Source organism: Aedes albopictus, chromosome 3 (assembly GCF_035046485.1).
Source record: "Aedes albopictus strain Foshan chromosome 3, AalbF5, whole genome shotgun sequence".
In the NCBI taxonomy this organism is placed as follows: Eukaryota; Metazoa; Arthropoda; class Insecta; order Diptera; family Culicidae; genus Aedes; species Aedes albopictus.
This window is the reverse complement of record NC_085138.1, coordinates 64,808,112-64,828,773: the sequence shown is the minus strand read 5'-3', so window position 1 is coordinate 64,828,773 and position 20,662 is coordinate 64,808,112. Positions and strand designations below refer to the sequence as shown.

Sequence of the window (20,662 nt, the reverse complement as noted above, 5' to 3'; positions counted from 1 at the left end):
GGGGGGGGTCACTAATAAATTATTCAAGAAGTTGTGAAATTTGAGGGTGAAATTCGAGTCACTCAGAAAACTTTTTAACAAATTCGATGAGTTTAACGACTTTGTCCAATTGTTGGGTGATTTTTCATCAAATACATTTATTATTTATCATCCCCCTTTGACGTGCCAACGAGTACTGTGACAAAAGAAGCAACTGAGATTTGTTCCGGCCTTATGGCAAAAAATATCATAAGGTATTTAAGGTACACCGTGGCAAGTTGAAACGGGTGCGGCAAGATGAAACGCGAAGTTTTGAAATAGATTTCAATACAATTTGAAAATGTATCAATCGCTAAAAGATTGTTTGAATCAAAAACTATGTTTAAGGGCAATAAAAATGTTTATCATAATTACAAAACATCATGTTAACCCGCTGGCTGTTTCACCTTGTCCCACCCTTTTCAACTTGCCTCGGTGTACCTTATGAATTTCCTATTTTTTTTTTTTTGTTGAGTGTACAACAAAACAGAATAACAGCATGAAACGAGCTCACCGAACAAACAGTTGGCAGCATCACAAATAAAATATTATCAGTGATTTTGAGACAATTATTAAGATATTCAAACTAACCCTTATTTGAAAGCTCTATAGATGTACTTTCTGATAAGAGTATCCTCAGCTACACCTTTTTGCCCCTAAAAAAGATATTTATCCCTAAAAGTGAATGAAAAAAATCATAAATTCATCTATAACTCGTCTCATTTAATTCTTACAGCTTTGATGTCTTCGGCAAAGTTGCGTATTTTATTGATTCATACAACTTTGCAGAACATTGTATGGGTCTAAAACTTCAACAAATGTATGTTTTAGTTTAAAAAAACGTGTTTTTGGGCTTAACTTTGAAACAAAGGCCTCTATCTCCATTGGAGTAAAAAATACAACATTGACGTCTTCAGGAAAGTTGTTTGGAATCCGCTACAACTTTGTCGAAGACGTCAACCCTCTATCTCAACAATTTAAAAAAAAATAATTTTGTATCTCACTTTTAGGGGGATTGATCAAAAAACTCTAACTGTCAAAAGATGGCGCTGTTCATTACCGTCAACTTTGCCGAAGACACCATTTCTCTATCTCCTCGATCTTACGAGCTAATAATTAAGAGCGTGAAAATGGGTAAATAAACTATTGTGTATCGAGGACGTAGAACGGAGTCGATGAAACGATTGGTTCGACGAGGAGTGCAGAGCGGTTCTGGAGGAGAAGGACGCAGCGCGGGCGATAATGCTGCAGCATAGAACCCTACAGAATCTGGAGCGATACAGACAGAAGCGGAAGCAGCAGACCCGTATTTTTCGGGAGAAAAAGCGCCGCCTGGAAGAAGCGGAGTGCGAGGAAATGGAACTGCTGTGCCGTTCACGAGAAACACGTAAGTTCTACCAGAAGCTCAACGCATCCCGCAAAGGCTACGTCCCGCAAGCCGAAATCTGCAGGGATAAGGACGGGAGCCTCCTGACGGACAAACGTGAGGTGATCGAAAGGTGTAAGCAGCACTTCGACGAACACCTGAATGGCGAAGAGAATGTAGGCCACCAGCTCAAAACAACAATGCGGCTGGTAAGAACGGTATTACAGCTGAACTCATCAAGCTGGACCCGGAAAAGTTGGCCACCTGTCTACACCAGTTAATAGTCAAAATCTGGGAAACCGAACAGCTACCGGAGGAGTGGAAGGAAGGCATAATTTGAAGAAAGGCGACCAGTTAATGTGTGAGAATTTTCGAGCGATCACCGATCTGAATACCGCCTACAAAGTGCTATCCCAGATCATCTTCCGTCGTCTTTCACCTAAAGTAAATGAGTTCGTAGGAAGCAACCAAGCCGGTTGCATCGACGGCCGGTCGACAACGGACCAGATCTTCACCGTACGGCAAATCCTCCAGAAATGCCGTGAATACCAGGTTCCAACGCACCACTTGTTCATCGACTTCAAGGCGGCATACGACAGCATCGACCGCACAGAGCTATGGAGAATCATGGACGAGACCAGCTTTCCCGGGAAGCTTACCAGACTGATAAGAGCAACGATGGACTGTGTGCAGAACAGCATAAGGATTTCGGGTGAACTATCCAGTTCATTCGAATCTCGATGGGGACTACGACAAGGTGGTGGACTTTCCTGCCTACTATTCAACATCGCCCTGGAAGGTGTTATGCGACGAGCCGGGCTCAACAGCCGGGGTACGATCTTCACAAAATCTGGCTAAATTGTCTGTTTTGTGGATGATATGGATATTATTGCTAGAACGTTTGGAACGGTAGTAGAACTGTACACCCGCCTGAAACGTGAAACAGCAAAGGTCGGACTGGCGGTGAATGCGGCTAAGAAAGTACATGCTGGTAGGTGGGACTGAGCGAGACAGGTCAAGCCTTGGCGGCGATGTTACGATAGACGGGGATATTTTCGAGGTGGTAGAAGAACCTCGGTTCCTTGCTAACGGCTGACATTAACGTGAGCCTTGACGTGAGCCGTGAAATACGAAGGCGCATCATCAGTGGAAGTCGTGCCTACTACTGGCTCCAGAAGAAAATGCGGTCAAAAAAGATTCACCCCTCACCAAATGTACCATGTACAAGACGCTAATAAGACCGGTGGTTTTCTACGGACACGAGACATGGACGATGCTCGAGGAGGACCTGCAAGCACTTGGAGTTTTCGAGCGACGCGTGCTAAGGACAATCTTCGGCGGCGTGCAGGAGAACAGTGTGTGACGGAGAAGGATGAACCACGAGCTCGCTGCACTCTACGGTGAACCCAACATTCTGAAAGTGGCTAAAGCTGGATGGATACGGTGGGTAGGGCATGTTGCAAGAATGCCCGACAACAACCCTGCAAAGAGGTGTTTGCTAACCATCCGATTGGATGGAACAAGAAGGCGTGGAGCGCAGAGAGCACGATGGGCGGACCAGGTAGATCTGGCGAGCGTTGGGCGTGACCGACGCTGGAGAGCTGCAGCTGCAAATCGAGTATTATGGCGGCAAATTGTGGATTCAGTGTTATCATGAATTTGATGTAGAACTAAATAAATGAAAAATGAAATAAACTCAAAATTGGATGTGCACCTCCTCAAGAAATGCTTAAACGCCTGTGTCGGTATGCAAATCTAATCCATCGATGGGCCACTACAACGGGCACTACCGGATTCTAAAATTCATCTAATGCCAAAGGAGATGTCAGTCAATTGATCCGCGATCGACGGTTCGATGATATATTGCTAATGGCTTTTAATGTCGCCGTTATGGACGCCTCTTCCTTTCTTCTGCGCATATGCTACTGAACTGATCATTTTGTTTAGCTCTCGCTATAGATTAGCAGCAGCCAGTCACTCACCACTGAGCCGAATCAGAATCGATTTACAGCAGGATTTAACTCAGCCATTTCTACCGAGCACAAAACTTCGTCCATTCTCAGTTTGAATCGAACCGCGATTCACGCAAGACGTGTTCAGCTGTTATCCGACTCAGAATCGAGAATAGAAATCCCTTTGAGTTTTCGTGATTTTAGATAAGTTCAAAGTTTGAAATAATGTTACGCGTGGTGTTTTCCAATTGCCTAATTTGGCTTGCGCCAATGGTCTTATTGGCCGGATTAATCAACTCCGTTCCGGTACCGCCAGCATCGCCCTGCCCAGGCCTCTTCAGCTACCAGTATGACTCCAACCGATCTGAGTACTATGGACTGGCGAACCTGCAGTCACAACAGATCAAGAACACCGTGGAGGTGGAGATGTCTTTTTCAATAGCCGCCCAGTTGCCATCGGTGAGTAGGTCTAGTTTTATTGAATTTATTCCTTTATGGGGATGCTGTGGTAATAAAACCCCACGTCAGATGGCCTCAACGGAAGACTACAGAAGCGATGCCGCATCACGCCTTTCTAAACGCTCCCATTAGGTATACTTATGAAGTCATCACGTCGTCCAAGAAATAGAACAGGTTCTCCGGCAATCACACCCCACGATCTTATTAGCTCAAACAAGTCGTTGTGATGTTTGTTATTATGTGCAAGCACCGGTCACGGTTAATTTATTGAGTGTTAGTAACGTTCAGCGTTAAGGATTAGGTACACGGCACTCAACGTGGAACAGTTTTGGAATTTCCACTGCTATTAAATTGAAGCGGGATGCAATTAAGGCGAAACTGGAAGCATTTCCTCACTTTTTGGTTTTTGATTTTTTATTAAATAACGAAGCAATATTTTCAAAATCGGTTTTCGTGCACATGTAGAGTATGGATCAAGGCATCTTCTGATTTTTTTTTGTAGTGAAAAATATTTTTCGTTTTTGCAGAAACCATTTTTGAACAAAATTTCACAAAAAAATGGTTTCTGCAAAAATGGAAAACATTTTCCACCTCAAAAAAAAATCAGAAGATACCTTGATACATACTCTACATGTGCACGAAACCCGATTTTGAAAATATTGCTTCGTTATTTAATAAAAAATCAAAAACCGAAAAAATGAGAAAATGCTTCCAGTTTCGCCTTAAGGGAGCACCCATTAAGTATGTCATGAAAAAAATTGGGAATTCTCAACCTCCTTCTTTGTAGGAAGTTTTCTAATATCTACATTAGACCTGTTCACTTTTTTTGACCTACCCGTGTCACATCAAATTATCAATCCACATGCAAAAACAAGGCTTCAGTCCAAAAATGAACCAAATTGATAAAGGTTTAGAGGTGTATCAAATCGATTTTGTGTTTTTCGAGCATTTTCACGAAAATGTACTTCAATATCCAGAAAATTGCACCAAAAAGGTACCGGAAGGAAAGGAATTTTTCATGTAAAAGTCATGTAATTTTACATTGTTTTACGTGACTAATTTTATGAGCTATTGCTCCTATGTGTTACGAACATTTCGTCCATACATCATTTTAGTGTAGAAATTCGTTTTCATTGACTAATTATCAAAAGTTTGTCACGTTTTAGTATCAACGAATACAAATCAAGTTGTACAGAGTTGCCAGCATAATATAAAACAAAGTTACCCATGAATTAAACGCCATTACACTTCTTTGTCTCATCTGCATCAGTTTAAAGTTGGTGCAGATGGTTGAGCATGAGATTGTCGATTCGAAGATTCAAGGTTCGAGTCCTGGAATAGGATTTTTTGCGTCTCGATTCAGCTATAAGTTTATGAAACTACGAACTGCATCTCATTGCAATTTGGCATCATATATCAATGCTATAGCATTGTTTCGAAACCGTAGAGTGCATAGTAAGAATGAAGTTTCCCTTCATCGTGTAGTTGTGCTGATTTGTGAATAAGATGCTAATTAGCATTAGCATTAGCATTAAGCGAGTCGCACAAATTCGTAGGTGGTACAGTCCTAGACCGCTGTTATGAGGGTTGCCTCCTTCCCGTCCAAACCAAAGCACAAAGACTTGGGACTAATCTCTGACTCTTAGACAAGACTGACGCAATCCTCCAATGGTCGAACACTGTCCTGGCCACGTCCTTGCGACTGCTGAGGAAAGGGAAATGATGGTTAGTTTTGGACACCTATGAAAAATGTAGACAGCTCTACGATCTCTCAGGCCTAGGTGTCACGGGAATTTGGGTGTTGTTAGTGGAAGGATAAACTCCAAAGGATACGCTTGGTCAACGTTCAGGCACACCATTCTTAGACTTCTTCGAATCAGTTGTCTGCCGCCCGATTCATCCTGGTTGACATCTTGAGAGCCTTTGAGTAATTCAACCAACCAGATTCTTCGGTAGATAATCTGAAATATAAAATAATATCAACATCGTACGTCAAATAAGCTACATATTAGTGATACGCTCGCCACAGTTACATATTTTACAATATTATTTATTTATATCATACGATAAATTTACCTAAATCCTGCTGAAATAAAATGTTGATTAGCAATACATTAAAACAAAATAAACTACAAAACACAAACAAGTGCATTAAACTTTGATCTTGGAATATTTATAAATACGGTAAATTTCAAGATCAAAATTTGATTTGGTAGATATTACACCGCAACGCACCATTCCAAGGTGATCTACCCACGTTACCCACATCGTATTGAATTGTTTTAGCTAAATTGATCATTATCAAACAGATGCTCAATATTTCGCCCAGCTGATCTCGTCGACACAATTTATTGTCAACAAGTATAAACTAAATATCTGGCTAGTCCTGGAATGGGCTTAATTGTCAGGTCCCGATCATTATTATTTGGGAGATTGCGTGTAAGTCATGGCAGATTCATCATCCTAACTGCTACAAAGAAAGAAAAAAGTTTATCATGTATTTGAGCTTGAACCTGGGACCTTCTGATCCGCAGGCTTGTGCCTTACCATCTGAACCATTTCTGATACTTAAATCAAAAGACATTAGAATACGCTGGCATGACGTCTTAATAATGGGTAAATTTGTTTTAATTCGTGCTGGTAACTCTGTGCGATTTTTAGTATCAACGTGACATACTTTTGATAATTAGTCAATGAAAACGAATTCCTACACAAAAACGATGTATGGACGAAATGTTCGTTACACAAAGGAGTAATCGCTAATTAATTTAGTCACGTAAAATAATGTAAAATTACATGACTTTTATATGTAAAATCGTAAAAATATCGTGTTTTTTCGTGATTTTTTAACTAAAATTGTTGAATAACTTCGAAATACGCAATTTAAACACCATAGTGTCTTCGGCAAAGTTGAAGAGCATTGTTCTAACTATATCCTAACGGTATCTCCGGCATCTTTTCGGAGCAATTTTGTGAATTTCTGAGTAAATTTCTGTGAAAACGGCTAAAAAAACACAAAATCGATTTGATACACCTTTAAATCTTTATCAATTTGGCTCAATTTTGGACTGAAGACTTGGAAGAATAATAATTCTAATCACTTCTTCTCGGTTCCAAATTCCATTCACACCATGCAAAACAAATGGGGTGAACGGAATTAGGAACCAAAAAAAAAGTGATTGGAATTAAGTGATACTTTTCGAATAATACACAGAAATATCCTCAAAAAATTATAAAAAAAACATTAAGGGCCAATGCGCAAAATTCATTATCTAAGAAATTCTATCAAATCACTGCATTCTTCTGCAGATTTTTTTTACAAAACTCTTTCGAAAGTAAAACAAAAAAACGGTTAAGGCATATTTCTAGATTTTTCTCAGTGTTCTTTTAGTTCAATTGAAATTGCTTTGACATTCACTACGATTTTTAATAAGGAAAACACACAGAATTCTCAGAAATCAGAAAATCTGAAACAATTAGAAGTCCAATCAGTAATCCCACAGACCATGTGGCAGTTTTGGATTGTGAACAGAACTTGAATGTCTATTATCTATGTTGGTGGTGTAGTAATGTTATGATTTCGATGAAAATCCTTTGGAAAACTGACAATAGCATATCAACAACTTTGAATTAAAATGTGTGGTAACGATTATCTTGGCTATTCCGATGAATACTTCTTAAATACTCTTTCAAGGATTAGATTTTTTTCAAAGATTTGTTTTGAAATTTGATTGAAATCGAAAATTTATTTCAGAATGTCTCTCGAAATTCTATCCACGATTCTTCTATGAAATCTTTCCAGGTTTGCTCCCATAAATAGTTCTTTCTGAGATTTTAGTTCTTTCAGGATTTCAGATACATGCTCCCGGATTTTCCACCAGAGTTCCTTCCAGGGTGCAGGAGTTTTTCACGGAATCTCTGCCGGGATTTCTTCCTGAAATTTTTCCGATATGCTTCCAGAGTTTCGGAGATCCGTCCAAAATGTACAGAAAGTTGTTTCAGGAATTTCTCTTAGTAGTTTCCCGGAATAGCTTTCCAATAATCTTTCTCAGGATTTTCGGTTTCGGTCCGGCTACTGGACCATCTTCAGCGCTCGATACTCAAATCAACAGGTCACACAAATTTTGCAAATTTTCAAATAGTCGGTTTGGAAAGGGTCACGCAGTCTGGTACACTTTTGGGCCATTCGCTGCGGTTCGGTTTGGGGATTCCCTAGCTGGTGTAAGAATATTACCTGCTATCAGCCGATTGGTACCATGGTTGGTACTGATTTCCTCTAGATGAATTTGTTAGACTGAGAATCGAAAATTCCAGAAATTCAACAATCATCCGGTCGAAACTTGCAGTTCTTCAGTGGATTTCCCATAAAGTTTTCTGATATTCTTCTTGGATCTCCTAGCGGGGTTTCTGGGTAAAACTTTTAAGAAATATCCCAGCTGAAACTCTTATAGAAAACCAGCAAGAAACTCTAGAAGAAAGGTCAAAGAAATTTCTAGGAGAAATTACAGTGAAAACTTCGAAAGAAATCCCGGGAGTAACGCCTGCAGACAATTGGATGAATGAAAAACTCCTCAAGAAATCTTTAGCAGAGCTCTAGTAGAAATTCCAAGAATAGTTCCTGCAGAAACTCAGGGAGGAATCCCGAAAAGACCTTCTGGGGAGGTCTCAAGAGGAACACCGAAAGAAATTGTAGGTGATCTGAATCGCGAAAGAAGCTCTAAGACAAATTCCGCAACAACATTTAAGGTATATCATGAGGAAAATTCTTGTGGAGATCTCGAGATGAATCCTGGAACAAATGCGATTGAATATTTCTTTCCCATTTCTTTCAAAACATAAAAGAAATTCTGGGAATCAATCCACCAGGGACTCGAGGAGCAATACTGGAAAAAACCCCGGGAAGAAATTCTGGAAAGAAATTTCGTAAATCCCTATGAAAAACTCTAGGGTTGGAATTAAGCACGTTTGGTATTGCAGTGGCTCGTGCGGGAAAAAATTCCATGCTGCATGCGTCGGCGCCCAGAGGAATCACGAGAAGAGCATTCTTACATATATGCTTCCTTTATGCTACGAATGCCAGAAACGTTTTGTATTAGAGGTCAATTTTGACAAGCTCTACAGTCAGCAGCAGGAGAGCATCAAACTTAACAAGCTAGTACTGGAATCTAATCACAAGCTAGCAACAAAATTTAACAATTTAAACATCGGTGATGGTTTTGAAAGCATGGAAATGCTTCTCAGTGAACTTAAAACTGCCGTCGTCGATAACAACAACGCTATAAAGCAAAATGACCTGAATTCGGGTGCCAAGAATGATTAGGTTGCAATAAAAAACCACCTCACATCGCTGTTCGATATTTCGATGCAGGCTACGAAAAATAACATAATGCAATACGTAGAGGCATTGACCATTGACCTAACAAGAGAACTTCAGAATATTTGTTCTGAATTTGAAAAGGTCAGTGGTCTAATCATTGACATGGCCAATCACTGCTCAGAACACAATTCAAGTCAAACGAATCTAACTGCAACAGCAGATATCGTTGATGAATTGAAAACACTTAGCAGCGCAGTCAACTCATTGGGAAATAAGACTGCTGCCTCACAAAAGGTACAATCACCCCCCAGCCTGGAGGTAGAATTATCCACACAAACAACTAACTTTGGATGGCGTAAACTTGGTAATCGTAATGTGTGGAAGGCGGACTGGTCGGAATACGATGCGCGCGAACTACGTCGCCTTCATCAACAAAAAGCTGCAGATAAGGCAAAATTGAGGAAGAAGCGTAGGAAGCAGCAATACGTTGATAGTATCAATAGCAGAACCTACCCCAACCGTAATCAAACACATAAACGCTGCAATGATAAACGTAACACCAATGCCCTACCATTGGATAAAGAACTGTTGGCCGCCGCAAAGGAGCGATTTTCGGGACCTCCACCCGCACCATATAGACCAACTATAAGATTTCAAAGAGGAGAAGTGCTGAACCCGTACCCTGCTGACGAACGGAACCCTTACCTCTCGGATGGACAAACCTCTAGCAACGGAACAAATTCGATGACCCATAGAAATAGTCCAAAGACCTCTTGTAGAAATGCTGCAGCCACACCAGTGCATGTTAACGGTATCCGCACCACCGACGTACATACAGAACCACGAGTGAACAGACCCTGTTGCTGTCAGTGTTTTCACTAGATTTGACGCATTCCCTAGATGAAGGTAACAATAGTATATTTACATGTAGCAGATGTATTGTTACTAATTTACATAATGACGATAGTGAAATGAATATTGATGGTATTTTAACTGTTAATGAACAATTACCAATAATTAATAATAATAATCATGAAATTTCTGAAATTGACAAGCTATCATCGTTTACTAAGAACTCACCTGCTACTGAAATAGTTATCTATTGCCAAAACTTTAATCGTATGAGTAGCGCATCAAAGTTGAATGCAATTCATAAAAATATATTGAGTTCAAATTATTCAGTTATACTGGGCACTGAAACTAGCTGGAGTGACAGTGTCAAAAACGAGGAAGCTTTTGGTAGCGATTATAACGTGTTTAGAGACGACCGTGATCTAGTATTAAGCCAAAGACAATCTGGAGGAGGAGTACTCATTGCAATCTTAGCTAAGTATAATTCGGAACATATAATTTCACCCAAATTTAAAGAGTTCGAACACGTGTGGGTCAAAACTAATATTGATGGTGAAACTCACATTTTCGCCTCAGTTTATTTTCCACCTGATCAAGCATGCAAATCAACTTATGAAAAGTTCTTTCAAACAGCCGATGAAATTGTGTCTCGGCTTCTTCCTGAATATAAAATACACATATATGGTGACTTTAATCAGCGTGATGCAGACTTTATTCCTGATGCAGAAAATGAGAGTATTTTATTGCCAGTTATTGGTGACAATGATACATTACAATTTATTTTTGAGAAAATTGCCTTTCTAGGTCTTAATCAAATAAATCACGTGAAAAACGAACAAAACAATTTCTTAGATTTTTTACTGACGAACACACACGAAGATTTCTGTGTAATTGAATCACTTGCACCTCTATGGAAAAACGAAGTATTTCATACGGCAATTGAGTACTCTGTATTTGTACATAATAATAGCATTCCCATCGAATGTGAATATGAAAATGTATTGGATTTCAACAAAGCAAACTTTGACAATATCAAGGCTAAATTAAATAGGACAAACTGGCAATCTATATTAAGGAGTCAACAAAGTATTGATTGCGCTGTGGGAATTTTTTACGAAATATTATCGGGTATTATTCAAGAAGAAGTTCCGCTTACGAAAAAGCGACGAAATTACAATTCCAAAAATCCAATTTGGTTCAACAAACAAATTCTGAATTTGAAAAATCGAAAGCAGAAGGCTCATAAAACATATAGAAAATACGAAAATCAAGAAAATTTGATGAAGTATTTGAACATTTGCAATCAACTTAATACAGCAATGTCTTCTGCTCTTTCTGATTATAATGTAAAAACTGAAAGTGAAATTAAGTCATGTCCAAAGAACTTTTTCAATTATGTTAAATCCAAGTTAAAGTCAGCCAGTTTTCCGGCCAAAATGACATTAGACGAAAAAGAAGGACATAATTCAGAAGACATTTGCAATCTTTTTGCATCATTCTTCCAAGAAACTTACACAAATTTTTCAGATAACGATCGTGATTTTGAATACTTTTCTTATTTTCCTGATTTTCCAAACGATGTTAGTGTTAGTCACATCAATGTTAAAGACATTTTTGCTAGATTAAATGACCTAGATATCACAAAAGGTTCTGGACCAGACGGAATTCCTCCATCTTTCTTAAAACCATTAGCAGTTGAACTTACAACTCCATTATTTTGGTTATTTAACATGTCGCTGGAATCTGGCAAATTCCCGATGGAATGGAAAAAATCTTTCCTAATACCCATTTATAAGTCTGGTAAAAAATGTGATGTTCGAAATTATCGTGGCATTGCTATTATTTCATGCATACCAAAACTATTTGAATCGATCATCATCAGAAATGTTTTCGTTCAGATTAAAAATAGAATAACTAATTCTCAACATGGCTTCTTCAAAGGCCGTTCAACAGCCACTAACCTGCTTGAGTTTGTCAATTACTCTTTGAATGCAATGGAAAACGGTAATCATGTGGAAGCTCTCTACACTGACTTCAGCAAAGCATTCGATAGACTGGACATTCCTATGTTGATTTACAAGCTTGAAAAGATGGGAATTGCAACGGGGCTCCTCAGCTGGATCAAGTCTTATCTAACTGATCGTCAACAAATAGTGCGATTCAATGAGAAAAAATCAAAACCAATTAATGTCACATCTGGAGTTCCCCAAGGTTCACACTTGGGGCCTCTTCTTTTTATTTTATACGTTAACGATATCTCCTTTATACTAAAAAAACTAAATGTTCTTATATATGCTGATGACATGAAGCTGTTCCTAGAAATTAGAAATAAAGATGACGCCGATGTATTTAAGAATGAAATTCAAATATTCCATGTATGGTGCTCTAAAAGTTTATTGGAATTAAATGTAAAAAAGTGCAATCATATAACGTACAGTAGAAAACGATGTCCATCCGATGTCTCAATAAAGCTAGGCAATCAAATTGTTGAAAAATGTGCAAAAATAAGAGATTTGGGTATAATTTTAGACACAAAATTAACGTTTATAGAACATTATAATACAATTATCCATAGAGCATATAATATGTTATCGTTTATAAAACGTTTTGGTTATAACTTTCAGGATCCATACACTATAAAAACATTATACATTGCGTATGTGAGATCAATATTAGAGTATTGCAGCGTTGTTTGGTCTCCTTACATGAAAAAACATGAAGAACGCATAGAGTCAATTCAGAAGCAGTTTCTATTGTACGCACTACGTAAGTTAGGATGGACAGCATTTCCTCTGCCTTCATACGAAGCACGTTGTTTGCTGATCAACATTCAGACATTGAAAGAACGACGTGACTACGCTATGGTATCGTTTGTTACTGATATTGTCTCACAGCGTACTGATTCACCTGAATTGTTGTCCAAATTAAATTTTTATGCTCCCAGCCGGCATCTACGTGAGAGAAATTTGTTTACAGTGGAACGTCATCATGCTGATTATGCAAAATATGGACCGTTAAATCAAATGATGTACACCTATAATCGGCATAGTGAAATGATTGACCTAAATATGACTAGAACGCAGTTGAAGAAACATTTTCAAAACATTCGAAATCGTAGAAGCTAAATAAAATAGCAGATAGATGTAGCCTTTATATGAAGAATGATAAAAAATGAACTAATAACAATTATAACTATAAAATATGTATAAATAGATATTAAGCATGAAATGTATTGAAACTGGTCTACGTTTGATTGACGACAATAAATAAATTAAGGAATCCTCAAGATTCTCAAGGAAGAATCTCGGAAGCAATTGTTCGAATATTGGAAAAAACGACGATAGGATTCCGGAAGAAACTGCGTAAGGAATTTAAAAAGAAATCCAAAAAAATGGCGTGAAACAAAGGAAGGAATCTTGAGAGACATCTTGGAAGGTATTCCAAGAAATATTTCTAAAGAATTTCCAAAATGGAGCCCTGAATGAATATCTGGGAACATCTGTGTGGATGAAATCCGTCGTATGCTAAACTTGATCAATATCTTTTATATTTTTTTTAGGAATATGTCGGATCCATTGAAGCAATCGGCGACAATCGACAGCTGCTGGACCAGATCTCCAAGGGACGCGGTGTCAGTTACCGAGTGAACCTACCAATCCAGAATCCTCTACCTCGTCTTACCAAACTGAGCCTCAATGGTAAAACGCTGTGCACGGGCCAGTCGGAAAAGGGTGGATTTGTAACGGAAACAACTCTGCGACATCTTTTCCGTACAGATTCCAACTGGCAGCAGTACAACCAATTCAAAAATAAACCCAGTAGCCTCGGCAACACCCTTCAAAGTGATCGTACGGTGGCTAGTTCTACTCAAAAGGTACCGGACAACTTCAAATTGGTATCGGAACGAGAACAAAACCACACCGTTGAGGAAACGGAACACATGGTGAGCCCCACCGGAAACAGCACATCGTACAAGTACGTAACGAAAGTGTCTACCTATAAGGAATACGTATCGGCACCGATGATCCAAAAAACGTCGCACTATTACGTAAATACCACGACCCGAGAACAGGTGTAAAATAACCTGGACAAATGTTTAATAATTGTACTAAAATAAAGTTAAGGTACTGCTCTAATTGTAATAAGTAATGCTCACAAACATAAAATACAATGTAAAAATGGTGAAAACAATTGTTCTCCATGTCTTTTTCTTCATATCGACGTCCTTTTCATTGCTACATTCATACATTCATTAATTTGCTCAACATCACATTTAAGATAAGACATAGGTAATCAACAATAGTACGCCACAATACTCGGTTTGTGGCCCCGGTCACCATCCTCGATCACACCCAATGCTCTCCAAATCACGCTCCACCTGGTCCTCCTCTGCGCTCAACGCATCCTCATGGCAACTGGATCAGTAGCGAACACCAACTTTGCAGGTTTATTATCCGGCATTCTTGTCACATGCCCTGCCCACTTTGGCCACCTTCTGGATGCCTGGATTCACCGTAAAGTGCAGCGAGCTCGCGGTTCATCCTTCTCCGCCATACACCTTCTCCTGCACACCGCCGAAGATCGTCCTTAACACGCGTCGCTCAAAAATTCCGAGTGCTTGCAGATCCTCCTCGAACAAGGTTCATGTCTCGTGTCTGTAGAGGACCACCGGTCTTATTAGCGATTTGTACATGGTGCCTGTCGTGAGTGAATCTTTTTAAACTGCAGCTTCTTCTGGAGCTCGTGCACTCATCAGTTAAAATAATATCATTTCCACCGATTCATAAATTTTTCTTGTAATCATACGATCAGACCTCTTTAATTCTGGTGATCGGCGAAGAAGGTTACATATACAGTTTTTTTTGGTTACTTTCATCAAATACGCAAATTGGGCAAAGTGAAGTACTGTCAGTGAACTTTCTGTTTAGATTATCCACCCAGAGATTCCCGGTCGAGCACATTGTTCCACATAATTCCACTCTTAATGGATTTCCGCTAAAGTGGAACTAGTTTTAAATCTTTCGTATCTATCTTATGGGGGGGTTGGAAAAGGTCGATTTTTGCGTGACATAATTTGTGCATCACCCCAAATATGTATTCCTATTCTATGAGATGCGCCAGAAAGTGGCGGACAAGAACCACATTGCCATTGGATGTAGCACCCGCCATCGGTACAGAAGAAAATATATTTGAAGAGAATGTGAATTACTGAGGCGTAACACAGTATGAAACAGAATGATTTGCGGAAATTTCGCGATTAGAGCCGCAACGCAGACTAGACTAGACTAAACTAGACTAGACTCTATATCGTGTGCTAAGTATACGTATAGTGAGCAGTTGTACTACATATATACCACAACTACACCATTCGAACTATGTTGAAGATATGGTAAGAAGAACAATTACCTGAGTAATTCTCGCTGAGATTCAGGTAATGATTTTTCTGAAAGCCTTTATCTAAAAATAGAGAAACTATTACTATTACTCAAACTGATGGAATCCCGTTAGCCACCCAAATGGTAACTCTAAAGCCAGCCTTCTGATAGAGCCACAACCATTTGAATTTCCCATGCTATGATACCATACAACATGGGTATCTATCGATCGGGCTTCATGAGTAGAACTCAAAAATGAATATTCGACACCATTTTGAAATCCAAGATGGCGGACCATATCCAAGATTGCGGCCTCAGTATGCTAGTTTAAGCTATGATACCATGCAATATGGGTATCTATTAGAGTGGGTCAACGTTGTATGGAGAAACTTCAAGGACAGACTTGTTAGAGTCCCAAAATGGCCGCCACAATGGCCGACTTTGGCACCTACTCACGATTTCGAGCGCACAAATCTCTTCGTAAACAAAACCAGCGCACCTGATTTTCTTATTTTAAGCTTATAACAAGTGAGCAAGAACAGAATAATAAAATGCACTGTTGTTTGAAGCTTGCTTCTTGAGATTTGTGCGTCTGAAGTTCTGATGCACGGTTAAAGCGGGATTTCAAGAAGTTTGTCCTTAAATTTGATCATATCCACCCGGAACAAAGCTTTTTCAACCTATGTTAGCGTCCAAAACAACTGTGCAAAATTTGGGAGCGATTGGTTACGTCCCCGTATTCCGCATTCCGATTGAAATTTGTATGGAAGTTAGTATGGAAAAACGTGCTTTTTTGCATTTTTCTCATAAATTGAAATTTTTCGTCTAAAACGATCTAACCAATGACGTTAAAGTATAGCCTAGGATATGCCGAAAAACTTTGCCAAAGACCGCAAAGTGATTCGATGCTTGTGAAAAAAGTTATTCGCTTGGTAACTTAGGCAAAAAATTGAGATTTTATTATTGATGTTATTCCTTTACATGTTAAATGTTAAGCACCACTGGGCAATCTGTACGTTATAACTTTTTTCACAAGTGTCGGATCACTTTGCGGTCTTTGGCAAAGTTTTTCGGAATATCCTAGGCTATACTTTAACGTCATTGTTTAGATCGTTTTAGACGAAAAATTTCAATTTATGAGAAAAATGCAAAAAAGCACGATTTCCCATATTAAATTTCATACAAATTTCAATCACAAAGCGGAATACGGGGAAGCAACCAATCGCATCCAAATTTTGCACAGTTGCTTTGGACGCTAAAATTAATCGAAAAAGCTTTGTTCCGAAAAATCGACTTTGTTAACCCAGTCTAGTATCTATCGATCGGGCTTTGTGAGAAAAAGGAGAGGGTCATGGTAAATGGTAGTGGGTAGTGGGTAGGGTAAACGGTAGAGCAGACGGTTGGGTAGGGGGTTTGAGTGAAGGATAGAGTAGAGGGAGTGGAGTATAAGGTTAGGAAAGAGGATAGGGTAGACGGTCGGGAAGACCCAACTAACATTTTCAGCGCTATAAGCTTCAGTCATTTGCTTTTTGTTGTGTAACCATCGAGTAAAAGCAGTCAACGCTGAATAAAAGGAAAGCTAGTCAAATATAAAGCATAAGCTAATACACGACTGCAAAACAAGCACCATCCAGCTACCAAACTCGGTTTTCAGAAATCCATTTCTTGTCACTGGGGCTGCCTTTACTCCACTCTATTCCAACTCCGGGAGATTTCCCGGAAGATGTGAAAACTTGAAAACATCGAATAGGAGTCCCCACTAACAAAACAGCTGCTACTATACAGTACAATTCGTTATACTGACAAATCTCCAAACCAGCAGCGCTTTAAAGGCCGTTATGCGATTTCATTACGGCTAGAAGCTGTAATAAAGAAACTGTTGGTTTACCAACACGGCTTGTCGGATGTAAACATTATTGTCAAAACAAACTTTAAGCGGGATATATAGCTACTACATAAATTCTTTACAGCTATCCATCTCTGTGCTGTGAAATTACTTGGGTTGCTTTTATTGCACTTTAATTCAATGCCGGAAGATTTTCCGGAAGATGTGCAAATCGAGTAAGAGTCCCAGCCACTACAACAGCTGCTTTTATACAGTACGTTTTGTAATGTTGCCAAAACACAAAACAGCAGCGCTTCGTAGACGTTTAAAGAACACTCTTTCAGCTAGAAGCTGTGAAGAAGAATCTGTTGGCGCAATCACACAGCTTGTTCAATGTAAACATTATTGCGTTTGACGTTTCACAAGCTTTTGCAGCAAGATGAAGTTGGGTAAGGTTTCTTGTGGCACAATTATGAAGCCTTGTCTGGAGTAAAACAAAACGGGCTATTTTCTATGTTATTTATATATAGCAGTGTGGCAGCGAGAACATCATCGGGACCAGTGGATACGGAGATCGGGAATTCGATTCCAAATAGCGGCAAGTACTTTAATTATTCAATTTTAAAAGTGATAATTCCAGTTCCACATGTATTGCGTCACGGTATCCATAACCTAATTATATTTAATCGTTTAATTTGGGGATGTCGTATAACTATTATTTAACAACTGCGAAAAGGCTGAAAAAGCGCCTTCTCAAGATGTTATTCAGTTAGTGGTTACATAGGAGCCGAGAAAAGAGCTATGACTTGGTGGCAAAGAAGCTTCTCGCACAGCATATACATGCTGATTAAGTTCGCCAGATTCATTGGTATAGGGCTTGCATAGAAGCTTCCATCTATATGTACAACACAGTAACTCAGCATCAAGCCGTATTGAGAACGCTTTGTTGACGTTTACATCCACAATAAATGTTAGTTGGGGAGGGTAGGATAGAAAGTAGGGTTGAGGATAGTACATAAAAAGGTTAGGGTAGAGAGTGGGACAGTGGATATGGTAAAGGATAGAGTAGAGGGTAGGGTAGATGGTAGGATTGAAGGTTATGATAGAGCGTAGGATACATGATTGGAATAGAGGGCAATGAAGACAGTAAGGTAGAGGCTAGAGAGTAGGGTGAATAATTGAGATGAGATTAGATGAGGTGAGCTTCTTTGTCGAGATACCTTCAGGATTTCTTTCCAGGATTTCTTCAGGCATTCCTTTCGAGAATCTTCACAGGTTTATTCCCGGAATTCCTTCAGATATTGCTTCCGAGATTGCTGTACGGATTGCTCCGAGAGTTCTCTTCGGGGATTTTTGCAGGGGGGGGGGGGGGGTATTTTTGGTAAATCCTGAAAGGAATTTTTTAGTTATTCTTTTTTGCATTCCTTCAGGGATTTGTGCTGAAATTCCTTTAAAGCTTCCTTCCAGGATTCCTGCTGTGATTTATTAAGGAATTTCTCCCGAAAAAAATATGAAAAAATATAGATTTCTTCCAAGATTTTTTAGGCAAACCTAGATCATAGAGACAGCTTCTATGGTTCTTGCAGAAATAGCTGCTCAGCTTCTTGCCGGCATTCCTCTCATGATCTCCCTAAGGATTCTGTCAGGTATTCTTTATTTGATTCCTTCGGGAATAAGTTTAAGGAAGGACAAATTGTGTATCAACTTCCTTCCTGCAAATAGAAATCAAATATATCAAAACCAACAAAAAGGATCGTGACGCTTCTTCGTTTGATCACGAAAAGTATCGGTTCTTGTTGGCACCACGAGTGTGCATCTTTCTCTGTAGAGCAAAGGTACATTTAAGCCCCGAGACCTGACAGCAATCAAGCTGATCACAAGGTTGTGCCTTTGCCCAGGGTTAGATTTCTGCCCCAATTTATAAGTCCTTTTTCTATTCTTTTTGAGTGGTTCTCATCTTTCTCACTTATGTAGAAATGCATTGTATCTATACGGATCAGAATATAACGGTAGCGCAGAAGTTGTGCTAAAATAGAACTAGAGAAAATTATCAGATATTGAACACCTACTACAATGAAGAATTTTTTTGGAACTACACCGTAGACTTCCATTTTTTTTGTCAAATCATGCTTTATTAGAACTTGACACCCCGTAACGTGGGTAGATCACCTTGTAAAATCCACCAAATAAAATTTTGATCTTGATATTTACCGTATTTTTAAATATTCCAAGATCAAAGTTTGATGCTCTTTTTCTTGTGTTTTGTAGTATTTGTGTTTCAATGTACTGCTAATTAACATTTTATTTCAGCAGGATTCAGGTAAATGTATCGTACGATATAAATAATATTTTAAAAATATGTAACTGTGGCGAGCAGGGCCCATATAGCCGAGGCGGTAAACGCACGGGTATTCAGCATGACCATGCTGAGGGTGACGGGTTCGATTCCCGGTCGGTCCAGGATCTTTTCGTAAAGGAAATTTCCTTGACTTCCTTGGGCATAGAGTATCTTCGTGCCTGCCACACGATATACACATGCAAAATGGTCATTGGCAGAGGAAGCTCTCAGTTAATAATAACAAAGCTGAGAAGCAGGCTTTGTCCCAGTGAGGACGTTACGCCAAGAAGAAGAAGAAGAACTGTGGCAAGCGTATCACTAATATGTAGCTTATTTGACGTATGATGTTAATATTATTTTATATTTCAGATTATCAACCGAAGAATCTAGTAATTCAACCAAATGCCAACAAGATGACGAGGAAACCAGGATGAATTGGGCAGACAACTGATTCGAAGCAGTCTAACAATGGTGTGCCTGAACGTTAACCAAGCGTATCCTTTGGAGTTTACCCTTCCACTAACAACACCCAAATTCCCGTGACACCTAGGCCTGAGAGATCGTAGAGTTGTCTACATTTTTCATAGGTGTCCAAAACTAACCATCCTTTCTCATTCCTCAGCAGTCGCAAGGACGTGGCCAGGACAGTGCTCGACCATTGGAGGATTGCGTCAGTCTTGTCTAAGAGTCAGAGATTAGTCCCAAATCTTTGTGCTTTGGTTCGGACGGGAAGGAGGCAACCCTCATAACAGCGGTCTAGGACTGTACCACCTACGAATTTGTGCGACTCGCTTAATGCTAATGCTAATGCTAATGCTAATCATGCTTTATTGGAACTTGACCTTTGATAACAAATTTATTTAAAGATTTAAATTGTTAGACACCTTGGGCGTTAACGGGTTAATTAATGAATTAATTAATAAATGGGATGTTATGAAGCCGGCTTCGTTGATGGCCAGTCGACCAAGGACCATATATTTACCCAACAGAAAATCCTCTAAAATGTCGTGAATATCACATCCCCACCATGCTTGAAGAGAACCTGCAAGCGCATCAGAAAACGTTAAGCGAAGCGAAGTTCACAACATATTTGGTGAATTAATTTATGTGTCAGAATGTCTGTCAGAATCTAGGGTGACCCCTCACAGGATATTTCTTTC

The 20,662-nt window shown here is 39.3% G+C and overlaps 1 protein-coding gene and 1 long non-coding RNA gene across 2 annotated transcripts; both read left to right on the top strand.

Moving 5' to 3' along the window:
• The first annotated feature begins 29 nt into the window (after positions 1 to 29).
• Positions 30 to 20,251, top strand: LOC134291414 (uncharacterized). The gene is made up of 2 exons (XR_009999082.1): positions 30 to 321; positions 19,539 to 20,251. It is a non-coding gene; the product is annotated as an uncharacterized LOC134291414 (long non-coding RNA).
• Positions 3,204 to 14,182, top strand: LOC109415667 (uncharacterized). The gene is made up of 2 exons (XM_029871817.2): positions 3,204 to 3,795; positions 13,524 to 14,182. The coding sequence occupies exons 1-2, from the start codon at positions 3,562 to 3,564 to the stop codon at positions 14,040 to 14,042; spliced, it is 753 nt and encodes a 250-aa protein (XP_029727677.2). The 5' UTR covers positions 3,204 to 3,561; the 3' UTR covers positions 14,043 to 14,182.
• Positions 20,252 to 20,662: the final 411 nt, after the last annotated feature.